The 19,802-nt window shown below is 36.1% G+C and overlaps 2 protein-coding genes across 3 annotated transcripts; both read right to left on the bottom strand.

The window, feature by feature from the left end:
• Positions 1-1,062: 1,062 nt before the first annotated feature.
• LOC107708954 (carbonic anhydrase 9) lies at positions 1,063-10,071 on the bottom strand. Of its 2 annotated transcripts, XM_016513334.1 has the most exons (7): positions 10,005-10,045; positions 9,757-9,914; positions 9,581-9,667; positions 8,696-8,786; positions 5,964-6,127; positions 1,241-1,340; positions 1,063-1,135 (listed from the first exon to the last, which is right to left on the bottom strand). In XM_016513334.1, exons 1-7 carry the CDS (start codon positions 10,033-10,035, stop codon positions 1,080-1,082), a joined length of 687 nt encoding a protein of 228 aa, XP_016368820.1. In that variant the 5' UTR covers positions 10,036-10,045; the 3' UTR covers positions 1,063-1,079. The 2 variants fall into 2 exon arrangements, with proteins under 2 accessions (XP_016368820.1, XP_016368819.1); XM_016513333.1 differs by having other exon boundaries at positions 9,757-10,071.
• Positions 10,072-12,924: 2,853 nt separating this feature from the next.
• Positions 12,925-18,660, bottom strand: LOC107708889 (sarcoplasmic reticulum histidine-rich calcium-binding protein-like). The gene is made up of 6 exons (XM_016513253.1): positions 18,022-18,660; positions 15,209-15,286; positions 13,758-13,826; positions 13,537-13,591; positions 13,301-13,337; positions 12,925-13,165 (listed from the first exon to the last, which is right to left on the bottom strand). Exons 1-6 carry the CDS (start codon positions 18,658-18,660, stop codon positions 13,144-13,146), a joined length of 900 nt encoding a protein of 299 aa, XP_016368739.1. The 3' UTR covers positions 12,925-13,143.
• Positions 18,661-19,802: the final 1,142 nt, after the last annotated feature.

The raw sequence follows: 19,802 nt of genomic DNA, 5'->3' as shown, positions 1-19,802 counted from the left end.
ACAATTTTGTGCAGACTACACTTTTATTTGTCAGCCTATCTCTCTTTCTTTCAGTAGCGGAAATTTAAATGTGAGATTCTGTAAACGGTAACGGCTGTAATAAAATAAGCGCTCCGCTCACAAACGCTGCTCAGGCATTACAGGCAAGATGAAATGAAAATGACATCCATAATTTTCTGAAGACAGTTGTTTCCTTCAGAAATACAGTGATATAAAAACACCCGCACCGGGTTTCGACTTTGACACGTGCAGTGCTCATGTTTATTCAACGAAGTCAAAGCCTTTTGGAAAATCTATTTGTGGCTGTGAGTTTTGATATTGTGGCGGGCCGCCTCAAATAAATCAATGTATGGGAAACACAAATATAAAAAATTCAAATGAAACTTACCTGCTTGAACTCTTTCATTTGATCTGGGTGTCTTTAAATTGTTTTGTTAGTTTGGTGTGTTTCCTCGTTTTGATGTCGCCACGTCTCAGTGCTTTTATGAAGAGAGCGCATCTGCGCACCTTTCGGATACCGCATCAAGAACCGGGTACTCGGTACCACCGGTACTTAAAAAAACCTGGTACCGTAACATTTTCATTTTTTTAGTACCGACTTGGTACCGAAGTACCGGGTCTTTTGACAACACTACTTCATACCATTGCTTCCAGCTAAAATATGAGTCCTCTATAATATACTAATAATAATAAATAAATAAATCAACAAACAAATAAATGAGTTTGTTAATCTCTCAGTCAGCTGGTTTTTGTTTGTTTAGTTGGTCAACTAGCTGAAAATCCCTCTAAAACATGCGATACACCCCATCTTAACCAGCTTAGTCATTTCATGAAACCAGCTAACCAACTTTTTTTTTTAGAAGGGTAAACATATTGTATGCAATATCCATATAACTACAGTAGATAGTCCTTCCTTTTTTTTTTCTTTAATCTTTTTGTCCTAGAATATAATAAAATACATCAATAATGTATCAATATTTTTTTAATTGTGGCAAAAAAAAAAAATTGCATTGCTTTTTCTGACTGACAACGAGTAAAGTAAAAGCTTTTGTATTTAAACTATGTGCATAATTTTCGGATTAGGCCCCCTGATTGGTCGGGTGCTGTAGGATGTGCTCAGTTGTTCCTGTGTGACCTGAGGTAAATATGGAGAAAAAGACCAGTCTAGTTAATTATAGGTCTCTAATTCATGTTATTTATGGCTCACACTATACTGCATACATTTCAAATGAACAATCACCTGCGGTGAGAGCAGTGGAAGAATAGACCACACGATTGTTCAGAGGTTGCTGTGGCCGATACACGTTGTCAAAAGACATTTTTGTTGGGAATCTGAGCAGCTGCAGGGGAAAAAAGAGTCACAAGGAGCTGAACTGGAAAATGATATGACAACATTCATCCTTTTACTGATCGCACTGATTTAGCAGAGGCGCGTGTGTATGTGGTCACAAGCTCAGATCACAAGGGCTCTGCACCTGCTGCCAAAGGAATTTGGTTCAGATGTGTAGGATTCTGTAAGAGATGAGTGTGATAAGAGACAATGACAGAGGAAACAGAGGGTGAAAAGAGGGAGGGATATGAGGGAGATGGAGGCTAGACAACATGACAGTAATATGACAAGATAGAACAAATGATATACACATCACCTGAGCAGAAAACACATATGGGCTTGTCAATCAAGCAAAGTTATGTAAGCAAATAGGAGATTATGAAACATACAGATTCCCTCTTTATGGTAGAGACTAGAGGTTGTGGTGATGCGTTATGGAGCTTATAATATGACAAAACTAATTGAATTTGTATTGTGTAAACTATAATTATTGACAAGTGTCATTTAACAAAACTGAATATTATGTGGCATTTAACATAGTTCTGAATTTGATTTTTTTTTACTTGAATATTAAACATTTGAAATGTAACACAACTGAATGTTTTTATGGCAGGGTTTTATAGACATGTATTTTCAAACAGCATTTTTTTGTTCTGAAATCTTAGACAGCAAATATCTAGTTTTTAAAAATACAGCTTCAAGTTTTCAAGATGAAGAGGAAATTCGGAACATCAAATTCAATATTCTAAAATTCAATACGCAGAAATTCAGATCGTATAGAAAGTAGGTCAGAGGTAATCCACAGGGAAGAGTAGATGATCTCCGAAATGTCAAACCTTTTGGCTAATTAGTAGTTTTCTGGCGTGAGCGTGCGGTTCAAGATCTACCTGATCATGAATCGCCCAGAGGTAGCCTAAGTGATTCTTAAACATTTATGGTTTATGTAGGCTACTTATATGTTAGGTTAGCATTCTCAGCATGTGAAACATTTGTCTAAGCGGTCTCTGGTGTTTGTTTTAAAGTATATTTGGTGTGAAAGTGATTAGCATGCCAGCGTGTCTACACAGGACACGAGGGAAAGCAAAAAAGACAGTAGAGCCCATTGATTATAATCAGTGATATTTCCTACACTGGATGAGGCGCGGTGCAACACTATACAGACGCGACTGCTTGAAGCGACAAAGCGCCCGTTGCTAAGAGCTTGGACTACATCAGGAATAACGGGGAATCCGTTTGCTGTTGGGAATTTCACATTCAGTGTAGACAGTATTGATTATAATTAATAGGTTCTGCTGTCTTTTGTCGTGACGCGTCTCACTGCTCGCGTCCGGTCTAGACACGGTGTAAGTGTCATAGATAAGTCTGTTATTAATGCAATTCTGCTTCATTCATTCCGTGATTGGAATCCATGCTGATGTTTGTAAACTGTGTTTTGAGCTCAAGGCATCGTGAACAAACATTACAGTATAACCATTTATTTCCGCTTAATATAATGCACATTAAACTATATATATAGTTATATGTATATATATATATATAAACTCACCGGCCACTTTATTAGGTACACCTGTTCAATTGCTAATCAGCCAATCACATGGCAGCAACTCAATGCGTTTAGGCATCTAGATGTGGTGAAGACGACTTGCTGAAGTTCAAACCGAGCATCAGAATGGGGAAGAAAGGGGATTTAAGTGACTTTGAACGTGGAATGGTTGTTGGTGCCAGACGGGCTGGTCTGAGTATTTCAAAAACTGCTGATCTACTGGGATTTTCACGTACAACCATCTCTAGGGTTTACAGAGAATGGTACGTGAGTGTGTGTATATATATATATATATATATATATATATATATATATAGGATTGCAGATTCACACAATGTGCCTCTGTAGTCTTGTAGTCCTCTGTAATGGCGTCCAGAATAGATTATTTTTTATATGAATAATAGAATCACTATATAGGCTCATTTCAAGTGTTTAGGAGTTTGGGAGTATTATCACGCTTACTGTATTTTACTGTATATTACTGTATATTACTTGCATTTTTTTTCCCGCGGAAAGAACTTAAAATAAACATGTGACTAGTTGACTAGAAAAAATCTTTAGTCGGGGGAAGGCTTGGCACAAGGAACCGATCCATTTTTAAAAATAAAATGCTATGACATTTTGATTGACTGCAAATCACGTCATGTATTGCATTGCATGAGTTATACATGTGAGTCAAATGTTTTTATTTTATTTCATCTTTTTTTTTTATGCTTGGGGGTGCTAGCCCCTAGCACCGCCCAGTAAAGACCATTATAGTGACTATTATAGTCATACACTAGGCGCGCATGTGTCCGTTATTATTGATGCGCAAACAAACCTATCTGCACTAATGGCGCACGGATCGCTATAACATCATATTTCTGCTTGAACACAGTTCTGTATATTCATTTAATTGTCAAAATTAATGTACAGCAAGTGTTTTATAACAGATGCTCGCTGAAGAAGCGTGTTGGTTTCTAAGTTTCTGAGGATCAGTTATGTACATACGGGCATCAAACGCTTCAAATTCATTTATTCTGACAGAGGAACTATTCAATGATGACATTGACCCGCCTTTCACACACATTCAGAATGGTTTCATTTTTCATTTGTATTTTGGTGTGTTTAGTTATTCTGCATGGATCTGTGTATGCAGTCCTTTGGCGTCTCCCTGTGGTCTTGTTTGGTATGGCAGTTTGACCTGTGCTTATTTGTTAAAGTTACTGAATAATTAAGGTTTACGTACTTTTAAGTAGCTATTTTTAAGTTGTAAAGAATATCTGCAGTGACATTTTTGCAAAGTATGTATTGATTTGGAGAGGAGGGGGGCCTTGGAGTAAAAAAGGTTGAGAATAACTGGCTTAGACAAATGTTTCACATGCTGAGAATGCTAATCTAACATATAAGTATATGAACCATAAATGTTTAAGAATCACTTAGGCTACCTCTGGGCGATTCATGATCAGGTAGATCTTGAACCGCACGCTCACACCAGAAAACTACTAATTGGCTAAAATGCTTCGTTTTGACATTTCTGAGATCATCTACTCTTCCCTGTGGATTACCTCTGACCTACTTTCTATACGATCTGAATTTCTGCGTATTGAATTTTAGAATATTGAATTTGATGTTCCGAATTTCCTCTTCATCTTGAAAACTTGAAGCTGTATTTTTAAAAACTGTATATTTGCAGTCTAACATTTCAGAACAAAAATTTGCTGTTTAAAAATACATGTCTTTAAAACTCTGCCATAAAAATATTCAGTTGTGTTAAATTTCAAATGTTTAATATTCAAGTAAAAAAAATCTAATTCAGAACTATGTTAAATGCCACATAATATTCAGTTTTGTTAAATGACACTTGTCAATAATTCAAATTTACACAATACAAATTCAATTAGTTTTGTCATATTATAAGCTCCATAATGCGTTTACACAGTTATTAACACTGTAAGTCTTGCAAAGTTTTTAATATTTTCATTTAAGATTACTTATTACCTAACTGACTTTAAACTTACCATTAAATGTACCGCATTGATATGAAAAAAAAAAAAAACAATTAGAAATTAAATATATTTCCAAGGTTTCCCAAACGGGGGTTAATGAAAGAACTGCAGTGGGTTTGACTGAGTTGATTAAAAGCTAATAATTAATTCAATCATAATCATGCTAAATAAAAATAAATTATTTTAAAATGAAACAAAACAAAACAAAGGGATTTGTTTACCTGCATCTCAATTTGACCATTAACTAACATCAGAGAACTGTGAACATGTGAATGTCTTGTTAAATTATTGAAATATTAACTAAATATTTTACATTAAAGGGGTTTGGCTGTAAAAATACCTCCATTACATGAACATGAAACAGCAATAACATTACACATCCAAAGTTTTCAAAGCTAAATGGTATGACACACAGCGGGATTCTTAGAATGGAAATTTTAAAAGAGAAAAAAGAAGAATTAAGGAAAATCAATAAGTTATGAATAATTTGCTTCCATTGTGTGAAAAAATATGTAATCATGTCCATAAAAAAGTAACTATAATCTGATTATGCGCATTTTAATGCAATTACAAGTATTTAAAGCTACCTGAGATGTACACTATACCATTCAAAAATTTTGATTTTTAAAAAAAGAAATAAATACTTTTATTCTAAATAAAAGTGGTAGTAAAGTAATTTATACTTATCTATTTTAAAAACACGCTGTTCTTTTAAAATTGTCCTTTTATTAATCAAATAATCCTTAAAAAAAGTTTTCCACAAAATATGAAGCAGCACATTAAAATGTTTTTTGAGCAAATCAGCATATTAGAATGATTTCTGAGGGATCATGTGACACTAAACACTGGAGTAATGATGCTGAAAATTCAGCTTTGCATCAGAGGAATAAATCACATTTTGAAATATATTACAATAGAAAACAGATATTTTCAATTGTAATCGTATTTCACAATATTACTGTTTTTACTGTATTTTTAAACAAATAAATGCAGCTTTGGTGAGCAATGCAGTTTGGGCTTGGTAGATAATAATTCATAAAAGTCCTTCGATCTCATAGAAAGTCATGGAATTATTTGGAATCGGAAATTAATTTGTGTGTACCAGATCTTTGCTGATCCTAATTGGGTCCTTAAAGATGGTCCAAACCACAGCTTCATCACAGGGAGGGGTGGTCAGTGAGCCATTGTAGCGGTAGTACTTGCTGAGATCAACCCCCTTTAAGAGCTGATGCATAGAAAAGGGCTCCAAAATTCTGACTTTGTCTCCTAGCAGTAAAATAAAAATGAGACAACAAAATACGCATAATAGGCTATCTCAACAATACAGCAATAAAGGTGGGGTCTCATTAGCGAAATTTCAAGGACAAAAAAGTCCATGAAGTGCCGCACTTTCAAACCAAACAGCTTTCTGATTGTCAATGCAGTGAATTCGCGTCAGCAAACTGAACCAGTTGCGAAATCTGCACGAGGAAATCTTTTGCAAAATTCTATTTTACTTGATTCGACATAAAATTTATTACACATAAACGTTTAGGCTACAATGGCCTAACATAAAAGAAGATAATTTGAGAAACATATTTTGTTCATACAATGAAAGTTATTGGTAACCAAATCAGCTTGGTCAGCAACATTCTTCTTTTTCTTCTGGTTACCAACATTCTACATTTTTTTTAAGTAATTGATACAGGTTTGAAACGACATGAGGGTGAGTACGTTTTTATTGATTTATTTAAAAGTATTTTTAAGGAAATTATACTCTTAATAAGAAACTAAAACAACTAGTAGGTGGGGGTAAATGTCTTTATGAGTAAGTCATTGAGTCATTCATTCATTCGATTCGTTCAAACTGCTGATTCATTCAGGAATTAAATGGCTCACTTTATGAATGGGCCATTGAATCATTGGTTCACCCGATTCGTTTAAAACTTAAGACTAATTCAGAAACGAATCACCGCTGTGTGTTGCTCAGAGATACACAATATTTCTGCTGTGGCTCTGCAATATTTTCATTGGCAAAATTGAAAATCTAAAATATAACACTATTAACTTATTATTTACTGAACTGTTGTTTAAAATCACATTTGCACTCGTGCTTTATGGGACAAAAACAGTAGGCTACTCATGTCCCAGATAGCACACGTACGTCTTAGGGGTGGAAAGGTTCGCGGAAAAAAGGTCCTAGGACCGCGGTTCAACTTAAATCTGACAACGCATCTGTAATATGGTTTGCTATAAATAACACGTAAAACAAACAGGGTTCGGCTAATATATGTTTCTGTTGATGGATGCGCATTCTGGCTTCCCAATACATTACAACAACAGCGATGAAAAATTAAAAAAACGTAGACAAACCATTCACTCTTTTCCACCATTTATTCCGTGATCACCCGGGTGCTGATAGCGCGTGAGCACAGTTGAGACTTGAACAGCACACGTTGATATCTGTGTTTAAGCTAAACTCGTTTAAGCTTTACCAGTTTAAACATTTAAGAGCCAGAGGACGCGAGCTTGCGCGAGCAGTGAGAAGATTTGTGCATGCGCTCATCCGAAGCGCGCAAACCCGCGCCTCAGAACGTGCGCAAATATTAAGCTTTCTCTGAAGTATTGTGTTTAAATGGACAAATTCACACAAAAATTATGTCAAAATGCCCGTCTTGGTAAGTATCCTATAGCAGACATAGCCGGCTGAATGTACTGTATCAGTGCATTCTCTTAAAGTGACAGCACTTTCTTAATATTAATCAAACAGCAACAACAAAGAAATCACTCACTGCTCTTGATTGAATAGCTTTTGTAACTTTAATAAAGATGAATCTTTAATTTATACAGTCAAATATGCAATGCTGTTTTACATTTCATTACTTTATTCAAATTCTGTACCTGAAAACTAATGTTAGACCTACCTAAAAAAACTGAAAATCACTGTTTATTTTATTTGTATCTTTACTCTATTGTATTTATTTGTGCTGTTGCTTGTAGTTAGATAGATTATTCTAATTTTCTTTATTTTTATTTGACAGTATAGTTTTTGCCTAAACATAGCACATACCGAACCATACCGAAACCGTGACTCTAAAACCGTGATACAAACCGAACCGTGAGTAAGCTGAACCGTTCCACCCCTAGTACGTCTGCAAGATGTCTTAAAGATTGCTTCACCTGGAAAGCATCTGCTGTGTACAAAAATCTGATTGACATCTTTCAGACGTCAGTTTTACAAACATTCTAAATCATATACATCTTAAAGACATCCTAAACGTCTATTTGACATCTCATAGGAAACGTCTTATAGACGTATTGCAGATGAGCAAACAAAAAAATATGTCTTGCAGATGTAAATGCAGACGTCAAATAGACATCTCAGTGATGTAGCCCCTGTGCTATCAGGGGTGATATTGCTCTCGCTGATCATTTGATATCGCTTATCATATGATATAAATATGAGACACAAACTCATATTGGGGCATTTTTTTACCCCAATACCTTACATTTTAAGGGCATATAACTTCATTTTATAGGCTACATCATGCAGTGAGTTGTTGCCCTGAATCATGTTTGTCAACAGTCAACTCTACGAAATGTAAGATGACGTATACTCTTGGGCAGGGCCAAAGCGTTAATTGCATTAAAATATTTTAATATCATTATTTTTCCATAACTAATCAATTAAATGAATGCGCTAAAACGAGTTAAAAAGTTATTAATATTATTAGACTGATGTCTGGCTCACATTCTTATATAGGCATTGTAAAGTGCAAGTTGGCTGCAAGTTTGTTTTACATGCTGGAGCCAAATATAGATTAATAGTTAAAGTTGTTAGTTATTTTATTTTACCATTTCTTGGTATTTTTTGGAGATAATCGGTGAAGCTTTTCCAGACTTGTGACGTCTCCTTTTGCTTTTCTTTTTCCTTTTCGCTGCTCTCCTGAAGGAAAAAAAACAATTGAATGTAATTTATTGTTTTCAATTTTCCCTGAGATCTTTAACAAATAGTTAGGTTAGGTAACTACCACTAGAAAATCAAACTAGAATTTATATGACACATGTTCCTCCATTCACTGTGTTTTATCAACATGTTTTTCCAAAATGAACTGAGACAGAGGGAGAGGGTATGAACATTAGCTACATTTAGTTGTGTCACTGCACTGGAAATATCCATTTTACAACAATCATAATTAGCTAACCACAATTGATGGCACTGGCTCAATAATAGACATCATCAGCAGGGTTATTATATAGTTAACTAAAACCAAAACCATAAAAAAGGTACTTGAAATAAAATTAACATTACCTAAATTAAAATATTAATATTATATGAATATTATTTTAGCTAGTTGCCAAAGCAACATTTCTCATTTTCATGTAGCTTAACTTGATGTACTAAAAAAATAAATAAAACTTATTAAAAAATATTTAAAAAAACAGTATCTCTGTTATACCAAAATGACACTATCATCAGCAAACTAAATAGGTTCATTAAGAACCACTGTCTTAAGTGATAAAAAAAAAAAAAAATTTCACTTATTCTGTCACTATTTACCCAAACAATTGTGGTTTGAAAGTTTAAAAAGACGGGAGATTTTCAATGAATAAGACTTAAGTTTCAGTCTATTTCTCACACAAAGCTTTTTTTCAAAACGTTGAATACTTCCTAAATAAATTGTCATTTGAAATGGTAATACAGCCCTCTAGGGGATGAACCCTGTAAATGCGACTCACAATAAAGAAGCCCATCACAGCAAAGCCATCTTGAACTTTTGCTGCGGTGCTGTCATTAAGATCACTTCTCCGGCTGACAATGTGCATCTGCATAGGAAAATACGACACGTGAGTCTAAATGCAAGCAACATTTTCCATGTCTGTCACAACTTGATCTTGCAGGCCTCATCTCTAACTTCTAGAGGTGATCTGTGTCCGTTCAGAGAGTGCTCGGATCCCGGATGATTCACCAGGTCCTCTCCACCCCAATGGAAGTGGAACTGCAGGACGGTGTATTTGTGCTTCAGACCTCCTGCTCGAACTCCCACTGCTCCTGCCTTCAGCTCACACTCAACTGCAGGGATAGCATGGAGGAGGACGCGGATAAGACGTGCAGCTATGTTTACATATGTGCATACAGTAGGCTGTATTCCTGATTCCACACCTGTGTGTCCGTTATTCTTCAGCATCTTCATGGTGTGAGGAAGACTGAAGTTAATCAGGTCAACAGATCCCAGCTCTTGGTTTTTAACGACTTTCTGGGTGTCGATGTTGATTGGAGACTGTTTACGCCCATTACATTTGAGATAGTGTTTGCCCCAATGAGGGAGCGAGTTTTCTTTAAATAAATAAATAAGTAAATAAATAAAAATAATAAGTACTAAGTCAGGAGAAGACAATTTATTTACATTTCAAATTAATTATATAAACCTATAAAAAAATAATGATGAAAATGACACAACAAAATGACCAAAATCTTACTAAAATTAAAATGAAAACAGATATATAAAAATGAAAACTAATCCAAAATATTAATAAAAACTATAATAGTATCTCAGTGATATTGAAATATGGCAATATGACAGTCATAGTCACTTTTCTTTTATGTATTAAATACGAGTATTTAAGTGTCTTTCTATGGAAGTATTATTTTATATACTATATTACAATAGACATATTGTCTCTTCATTTTAACTGGACTGGGCGAATGCAACTTATTGATCATGAGCCCAACATCCAGCAAGGCAGGGAAACATTCAGTCTACCTGAGGAAAGACGTCTTTCACTATCGTAAGTTAAAGCTGTTAAATGGAGAGAGAGAAATACATTTTAAAAAATTTAGCTTCTAGCATATAAACAAAAGCTCTAGAAAAATACAATGAATTACAAGGCTGTAGAGAACAGTGCACTATTGCAGACTGAGGTTTTAATTATTTTAATAGCTCAGTCGTAAATTAAAGTGGGCCGGTCTAAGCCATGAAACTCCAGGGCTGAAAATGAGTCCCACTCCGGCCCTGATTAAATCGGTAATTAGAGGTGGATTTGTCAAGGTAAAAGTAGTCAATGATTGGGTAGACTGAGTTTGCTCACAATTAGAAATAATCGGTTCCTCACCAAAGGTCCCACATAAAGCATCCAACTTTCCCTGAAAGTTTCATATTCAGAAATATTTAGAAACATATTTTATTTAAGGGTATATGAAAATGTAATATTGCTCACCACAGCCAAAATAGCACCAATCTAAAATAAATTTGAAAGAAAAAGGAAAACAAGGTCAGCTCTATAAACTGCTTTAGACTCTTCTTCACACTCGGTTGTGTTGAAAGTGAGAGTGGCGAAAGAAGAGACATGCCAGGAATTAACTGTTAAATCAACTATAGTGTGTACATTTTGCCTGATCCCTATATAGTCCTGTGTTCTGTGACGTGTTGTTCTTAGAATAAAAAATAATATGCATGAATATATTTATAGTTCTATTCAGTGACAACCAAAATAAAGCTGATTCAACCAACACAACAAGAAAGTGACAGAAAATACTCACCTTTTGCAATGCTGAAGTCAGACAATAAAATAGCAACCACACATGTCTTGAGAAGCATCTGCTTGTTAGAAATAAGCATTTTTTGCATATTTTCACATTAAATCAGAAGATATTTGATATTTTGTCAGTGTAAATGTTTCCTGGGTTACACTACATTTAATCCTTAAAACATTTTAGCTACTGAAAAATGTTGAAAACATTTAGTGAAAAAATTAATGTGGCAACTTACCATTGCACAAGCTACAGTGCCTTTATTTATTTATTATTTTTTAACAGACCACAGTATAGCAAAATGTTGGGCTATTCAGGCTGTCATTGACTCTGAATGTTTGTATGTACTAGTCCACAGAGTGAAAAAAATAATTTCCTGTAAAGGAAATGGGTTTAGGTTTATGCACTCACACATACAGTTCCATATATACAACATTTTACATTTAATTCAATGTGTTACTTGCCTTTTCTTTGTAATTGTTTGTGAAGTATATTAACAATGACTGAAAGTGAAAATTTTTGCCCACCATTTTTTTCTTCACATGCTCAGTCATAATAACAAACAGCTTATATTCAGTGCACTCTCCATTACATGACTTTTAGAGAAGGGAAGAACTTAGTTTCCACTCTCTAACCAAGTTTTCACACCTTACGAGGGAGGTTTCTGTTGTATGAGCAGAGCATGACAAAGTGCAGTTGTTAGTCATTTACTTTTAATAATCTGAATGAATAGTGTATTGAATAGACACAATTGCATTGGAAGCTAAGAACAAACAGTGTATAAAAATATGTATGAATTAATATGCAGATGTTGAAGCTATTTCTTCATTACTTTCCTCCATTTGAAGATCACTAATCGTACTACCAGGATTTGACAGCAGTGCCTGTTGAAGTACAGCATGTGCAATGAACACTACTACAGTATTTTTGCATCTCATCAGAAGGCTATCTGTCATTTCTTGCATTTGTTCAATTTCCCAACATGAAACATGTCCTAAATTAAAGTGATAGCTTACCCAAAAATTACAATTGTGTCATCATTTACTCACCCTCTAGTTGTTCCAAACCTGTAGGAGAATATGGGTAACCAAACAGTTGGAAGTCAGTGGTGACCGTAAACTGTTTGGTTGGCCATATTCTACAAAATATATTTCTTTGTGTTCAGCAGAAGAAAGAAATTCATACATGTTTGGAACAACTTGAGGGTGAGTAAAAACGTATTGTGTATAGTGTATCTGTTTATTCACACACTCATAAATTATACATGATTATTTAAATTGACACTGATTAATCTGAAACCGTACAGACAGAATTGACCCATTCATGTTGACCTGAACTTTTGTTATTACTGTTGTTATTCAATGTAAATTTCTCCGTATATGTACAAAAGCTTGGGGTCAGTAAGATTTAATGTTTTTGAAAGAAAAGTCTCATGTTCACCAAGACTGCATTTATTTAATCAAAATACAGTCAAAAACAGTAATATTGTGATAAGTACTAAATAAGATCATTTGCATGTAATCATATTTGTTATGCATTTAATGCAGCCTGTAAAGTCACCTTTAAAGTACTATTAAATGATAAACATTAAGGTCCTGACCGTTCCTCGGTTATATTTAAGATAGGTTGTCCACTCCCATCACTGGCCTCAGAGTGAAAATCCCCAGATCTCGCCAGCCAAATAGACAGGCCTACAAGTGAACGATTTGAACGCTAGTCTGTAGTTCCTCTGTTCACCAAAAGATGACGCTGTGAAGAATGCTGAAAGTATTCAGAGCAACGTGTTCACAGTGCTGTAGGTGAAGTTGAGGACAAAAAATACACACAAAAATCAGGCTCAACATAAAACTATGCTGATAACAGGTATGAATACATTCATAATGTGATTATTCTGCAAGTATTGTTTTGAACAGATGTTGCATCCTTACTGGTAGAGAGAACCACTCAGTACATCAAGAATTCCACCTAAAAACAAGCAAACATTCCAAAAATATAATCCAAAAAGACTTAATACATTAACACTTAATTAAATAACACATATATTGCTCACAAATAGTGCTTGGATCATCTGTGTAAGCTAAGTATATACACTGCTTTTTTTTTTACTTTGATACATTAATAACATTAACTAAGAGTGTGCATCCTATTAACATCAGCATCCTACCTGGCTGGCAGACTGTTTCACAGATCACTGGACAAATGTAACAGTAGGAACAATCCTGTGGAAGGAGAAGGTAAGAGGGTAGGTGATGCATAACATGTTCATAGACCTTTTTTTTTATCAACATTAAGATCTGAAGTTAAATTAGGTATAGTGCTTGGGTGTCCACATACTTTTGGCCTTTATTAATATGAATTTTGATCATATTAAGAAAGAACACCTACGTCACAGTGATTGCAGTGTGCTGACGTGTCTCCTTCCTCACAGGGACATTTGTCACAGGTACCGCAGTGCTGAGAAGAAAGAGAGAGGCAGACAGAGATAGAGTAGGAAGCTACACCTCTAAGGTTTATGAAGGGATCACACCAAATCTATACTTCAGTAAGTTAATGGTGAAATTACCTCATGCACTGATCATCGTCATGATGTCATCAGGGTCAGAAATTAACTTGATTGATTTCCAGGCCTTTTTTTTTTTTACTTTTATAAGTGCATTTTCTAAGATTACCTTATTAAATTTATTGTTGCCTTTTATGTCAAATACTTAACTATAACCAATTGCTAAAATCAATCAGAATACTGTAGACTGTTTTACATTTACATATAACATTTTATCAACATCAACAAAAGTCAACTTTACACTGCAATGGTGGAACAGAAGCTGCATCTCACACGGCATGTTTATTTAATTTTGCTTAAAGGTGGCATGCATGTAGCCTACTTAAAGGATAGAAATGATAGAATTAAAGGAATTCATTACAGGGCAGAACTGCAATATTATGACAAATTGTTTATTATTGCTTCTGATTTTGTAATAATGATTATTAATGTTGAGTAATAGAATATATTAAAAAGTAGTTTTTATGTGCGGGGAAATGGATCGTCATATTCTTGTAGGCTACACAGACAAAACAAGGTAAGAACTGTTTATGAATTTGTTTATTGTTTTCCATGCATTAGAAAATCAAGATTATATACTCTCGCAAAAAATCCTTTTTATAATCCCATGAAGCTGTCTACACTGCACAATTAATATCTTTACATTGTTTACATCGTAGCAGCAATTTGTTGTTTATGATGAGAGAGAATCCGCAAGAGTGCAAGATTCATTCAGCACGTGTATGCACTGAACGAAACTCTGGCATTTTCAATGGATTTCTTCATCACTTACTAATATAAATGGTTTTGATAATTCATTACATTCATATGAAATAATTTTTTTTAAAATAAATCTTAAATAAATAAAATCTTTTAAATAAAAAAAGCAGTGTGGAAGAAGCATGATTTACCTCTCTCAATTCATCACAATAGGCTTTATTCAATTGTGCAGAGGTCATTTTTGTCCCCTTATCTTGAATTTGGGAGACATTTTTGTTCATTTTGGTGGCATTTTTGCCCCAAGCCCCAATAAAAAACTCTGTAACGTGTAAGCACTATGGCATGTGTGAGTCAGTAATGTCAGTTCTTCATCACTTACTAATATAAATGGTTTTGATAATTCATTACATTCATATGAAATAATTTTTTTTTAAATAAATCTTTGATGCAACGTGAGGAGATGTAAACGTTATGCTGCAATGCGCATTTTTAATTCATTTTCTCAATTCATCACAATAGGCTTTATTCAATTGTGCAGAGGTCATTTTTGAAGCAGTGTGGAAGAAGCATGATTTACCTCACAGACTGAGCAAAGGGCACAGAAAGAGCCTGAGCTATATTGTATGGAGACCAACTCTGCCTCTACATTTTCTTCCTTGGCAGTTTCTACAGAGAGAGAAAGATTAGGGTTAACAAAGATCTTAATTAGTAATGGGTAAGGCACCAGTGCTATGTTCAAAAGCAAGTATAGTTAGACTAGGGTGACCATACGTGCCATTTTCAAGGCAATATAGAAATCCTGGCCAGGACGCGTCCGGGGAAAATGGCCCGTATGGTCACCCTAAGTTAGACCTGGTTGTGGCTGGTTGGGACATTGCTAGGCTTCAGCTGTAAAGCAATCAGTGGACAAGTACTTAATTAGTAGTTGATTCTGAAGAGGAAGTGGTAGCCCTCCTTGTGTAAAAACCTGCAAATCAGTCTCCATAGTTACACTGAGAAAAAACACCAACAAGGCGGCACCTACTGTACAGCAGCGTTGTCCAATTATTTTCCTGGAGTGCCACCTTCCAGCAAAGCTTAGCACCAGCCCTAATTAAACACACCTAAACCAACTAATAAAGGTCTTCAGGATCACTACAAACTCCCAGGCAGGTGTGTTGGAGAATCCTGGAGGCAGGTGTGGTGGAAACTCTGTAAGACAGTGGCCCTCCAGGAGCAAGATTGGATGCCCCTGGCACACCTTAATACTTCATTATTTTTCAGCCATTCTTTTAACGTGTGCTTTTTAGTACCTCCTTTTTGTTTACTGTAGGTGGACGTCCAATCCAGGGTACCTACAGTATGCTCAGTCTTTCTCAGTCTGTTGGAACTTCCAGTTGGCGGTCAACAAAGCTGACTTCATCCCTGCCTTGGACAGTCATCAAACCTCTTAAAATGTTTTGGTCTGACAGACAAGTATCATGCAACAAAATGACAACTCTCTAAATTCTCTCTACCAACTTTGTCTCCAACTTTGGAAATCCACTCCTCTCTCTTCTCTCTGCAAAACACATCCTTATAATATCAATTACTGCTACTAAGACTTCAACATCCACCTGGACGAACCTCAAGCGGCTGACTTCCTAGAATTTATGGCCTCATACTCCGCTGCAGCACACAATGCAAGCTCACCCATAACTGTATCCCTAACAATAATCTTGTTACTTTCTTACATTTCTCTAAAACACCTTTTTCCACCAGTTGTCTTTCATTCTCTCTGAATCACCGCTGACTTGAGCAAGTATCAATCTCTCATCTCCTTCTTCTCCTTTAGTTGATTCTTCTGCCAAGGTCACTTACTACTGAAACAAGATCAGCAACACTGCAGACACCTACAGACTATTCACAGGATTTTGTACAAGAGATCTCTCCAACTCCACTCAATCACATCAATGCGTCTCCTACTACTGGCTACTTTCCCACCATATTTAGGCAAGGCTTGGTTGACCCCACAACAGTTAACCCTACAGCAGTTGAAAGCTAAAGACTAGTCCTGCCAACTTTTCTGTCAAGTTCTTGAAAGATTTGTTTAGTCAGGTCAAAGGTTTCCTGGAGAGAATATGTGTCCAAGTCACATCGGCTAATCATTGGGGTGCAGGGTTCGGTGTTTGGTCCATTCTTATTCTTAATGTATACTTTCTGTTCTGTTCTTAGATACCAAGGAGACTTATTTAAACTTCCTATAAAATGCATGCTGAAAATGAGTGTAATTACAACAAAACAAAAAACTTGAATTATTCTGTTTACATTAACTCATTCTCCCACCGTCACAAGGACTTGTCTCCCTGGGTCACATAACCTTGAACAATACAATTACTTCTTTGAAGTGACCCTTCACTAACAAATTTGTGGAAGGGCCCATTGTGAAGGCACTCAATTGTTCACTTTCATTTGGAACATTCCTACAAATGGTGCCCTTCAAGGGCACAAAAATGGAATTTGGTTATTCATCTGACAGCAGTTAGTTAAGGGAAAGCTAGTTGACATTTGCCACTGAGAAAGGTATGGTTGCTTTGTTCCATGTCAAATGGCAGCTAGAAAACTCAAATGCACTTTAGTGTTTGTGAACTTTAACTTGATAACAGACTCTAGGTTTCAGTGGTGGCCATACAGTCGAGTGATACCATGTAACAATAATGCCGTGTGTTAGGTTCAAGTCAACAACATTCAGCCAGAAAGGACTTAAAATGGTTGGAATATTTCAGCTGCTGTAGCTGTTCTGATGTAGTGAGCTATTTTAGGGCCAATGTGTGACTTCATAAACTTACTGAGAGGCATTCACAGGACTTTGCAAAGCCAACAATGGCCCTGTTCCAAAACAGCATTTCAACCCTATAAAGCTCACTGTATCATATTTGATACGCAAATTTCTAAGATCTCTAAATTATCAACATGATCAAAGCTTGAAAAGCTGAAAAACCTGTCTGCTACGATCTACTACATGCCTTTTCTTGTCTGATTGATAGTTTATACTACTTTAGCAAATAAAAGGCTTTTTAGTATAATTGTAAAAATGTCCACCTTAGGTTTTGGAACATGTGTCTTTTGCGGTGAAATACATTATCAGTATTAATGATTGACAAATTGTAGTTATAAGTAATATGTAAACGTTACTCAGGAATTTAAATAAGGTATGCATTACCATTAATATTATTTTTTTAATAATCGTTCTTAAAGGGGACATAACACACACATTTCTGCCAATCTCATGTTAATCTTGAGTACCTATATAATAGTATTACATCCTTCATATCTCCGAAGAGTCACGAGATGGAATTGTTTCCTAGCTTTTTTTCAAGTAAATATACCGGGGGTTTTTTTCAGTTTTTTTTTTCAGTAGTTACCTTCAACATTATCTTCAACGATGGTCTCTTCATCTTCCCCATCTCCAGCCTCCTCATTATCTTCATTAGCAGCTACCTTTTCCCCATCTGCCTCTTTCTCTTCCTCACCTGGTGCTCCCTCATCCTCTGCTGCTGTTTCTTCTTCCTCTGTTGTCTGTTGTGCTGATTCCTCTTCTTCTGCTAATTCTTCTTCTACATCTACCTCCATCTGCTCATCCTCCTCTTCTGCTTCTTCTACCTCTTCATCTTCTACTCCTTCTGCCTCGTCATCTTCCTCTGCTACTTCCTCTTCATCTGCTCCTTCTTCTGCCTCCTCCTCTTCCTCAGCGTCTTCCACTTCAGCCTCAGCTGCTTCTTCCTCCTTAGTTATCTCCTCTTCCTCAGAAGCTTCCTTTCCATCGTCCTCATCTTCAGCTTCCTCTGTTTCCCCATCTCCTCCTGCGTCTTTATCAGCTTCTTCAGATATATTTCCACCCTCCTCCTCATCAGCCACCTCCTCTTTCTCACCTCCAGTAGGGTTCAGACCCCTCAGCACCTCGGCTTCCTCACTTTGCAGTCTTTCTTCAGCCTGCACAGAATCCTTGAACGATCCAGTGCAAAGCAGAGCTAAGATAAGGCCCAACAGCCAGCTACGTGAAGCTACCATCTTGCAGTCACTCCCTCACACACACACAAAAAAACAGTTTATAAAAAAAATGTGTTCGTATCCACCCAAGAGGAGCAGTTTCTTATGGGGTTCAAAAATCCAAGATCTTTGGTTCTTTGGACCAAGTACTTGGAAGTGCAGTCACTGGATCCACCAGAGAGAATTAGAGAGGGAGTTGAGTGACAGAGAGGGGGCTGGTCTCTGTTGTACAGTCACATGTATATTCACACCATTCAGAGAATGGTGTAGAACAGAGGAACATACTGAGATGATTGACAGGGCCACATGCAGAAGACACACTTCTAATGCCCTTTATTATTACTTTGTCTATGTGAGAGGAAATGCGATAAATAGAAGTGCTCATGAGTAATAGAAGATTATTGGAAGGCACAAATCAACTTTAGGACCAACATAACACAAACATAGACACAACCGAGTGAAGCCAGTCCCATTTTGACCCTCCTTAGGCCTGGCTGGGTCTGGTGAGTGGGAAGCTATATAAAGAGGCTCTCGATAGCAGCAGTACACTGCATGATCTGACCTTCAATAGATCACTCAGCTGCTGAAACTCCATCCCTCCCTCACTCGCTCTCGCTTTACCTATACCGGGTACTTTTCTAAAGGTCACCTCTATACATCTTAATCACAGCATACCCTTTTATCTACTGCTGTCTGCACCTGCTACCATTTACATCACTGGATGGTGAAAATGAAATGGATTCGTATTCACTTTCTGGAAGATTTTCACATCTAGAGTAAACACCAACCAGTGGAGTTCTCCACAGGTTCCTATAGCAGAAGTCTTTCCTGACTCATACCGGAAAACTAGAGGACTTTTTGTCCACAAAATGAAAAGAACACTTATAGTATATACCACCTTTGGGGAGTATTTTAAAGGGGTCATATGATGCTAATTCAAGTTTTCCTTTCTCGTTGGAGTGTTACAAGCTCTTGGTGCATAAAGAAGATCTGTAAAGTTGCAAAGACTAAAGTCTCAAATCCAAAGAGATATTCTTTAAAAAGTTAAGACTTGTCCACGCCTACCTAAAACCTAAAACCTAAAATATCACAAAGAAAGAAGGCGTAACTTTTATTCTCGCTGTAGTATTGTTTCGTTGTGAAAGCGAAACTACTTTGTTTGG

This window comes from Sinocyclocheilus rhinocerous, unplaced genomic scaffold (assembly GCF_001515625.1).
Source record: "Sinocyclocheilus rhinocerous isolate Xijiao unplaced genomic scaffold, SAMN03320098_v1.1 scaffold24, whole genome shotgun sequence".
In the NCBI taxonomy this organism is placed as follows: Eukaryota; Metazoa; Chordata; class Actinopteri; order Cypriniformes; family Cyprinidae; genus Sinocyclocheilus; species Sinocyclocheilus rhinocerous.
This window is presented reverse-complemented; position numbering and strand designations above follow the sequence as displayed.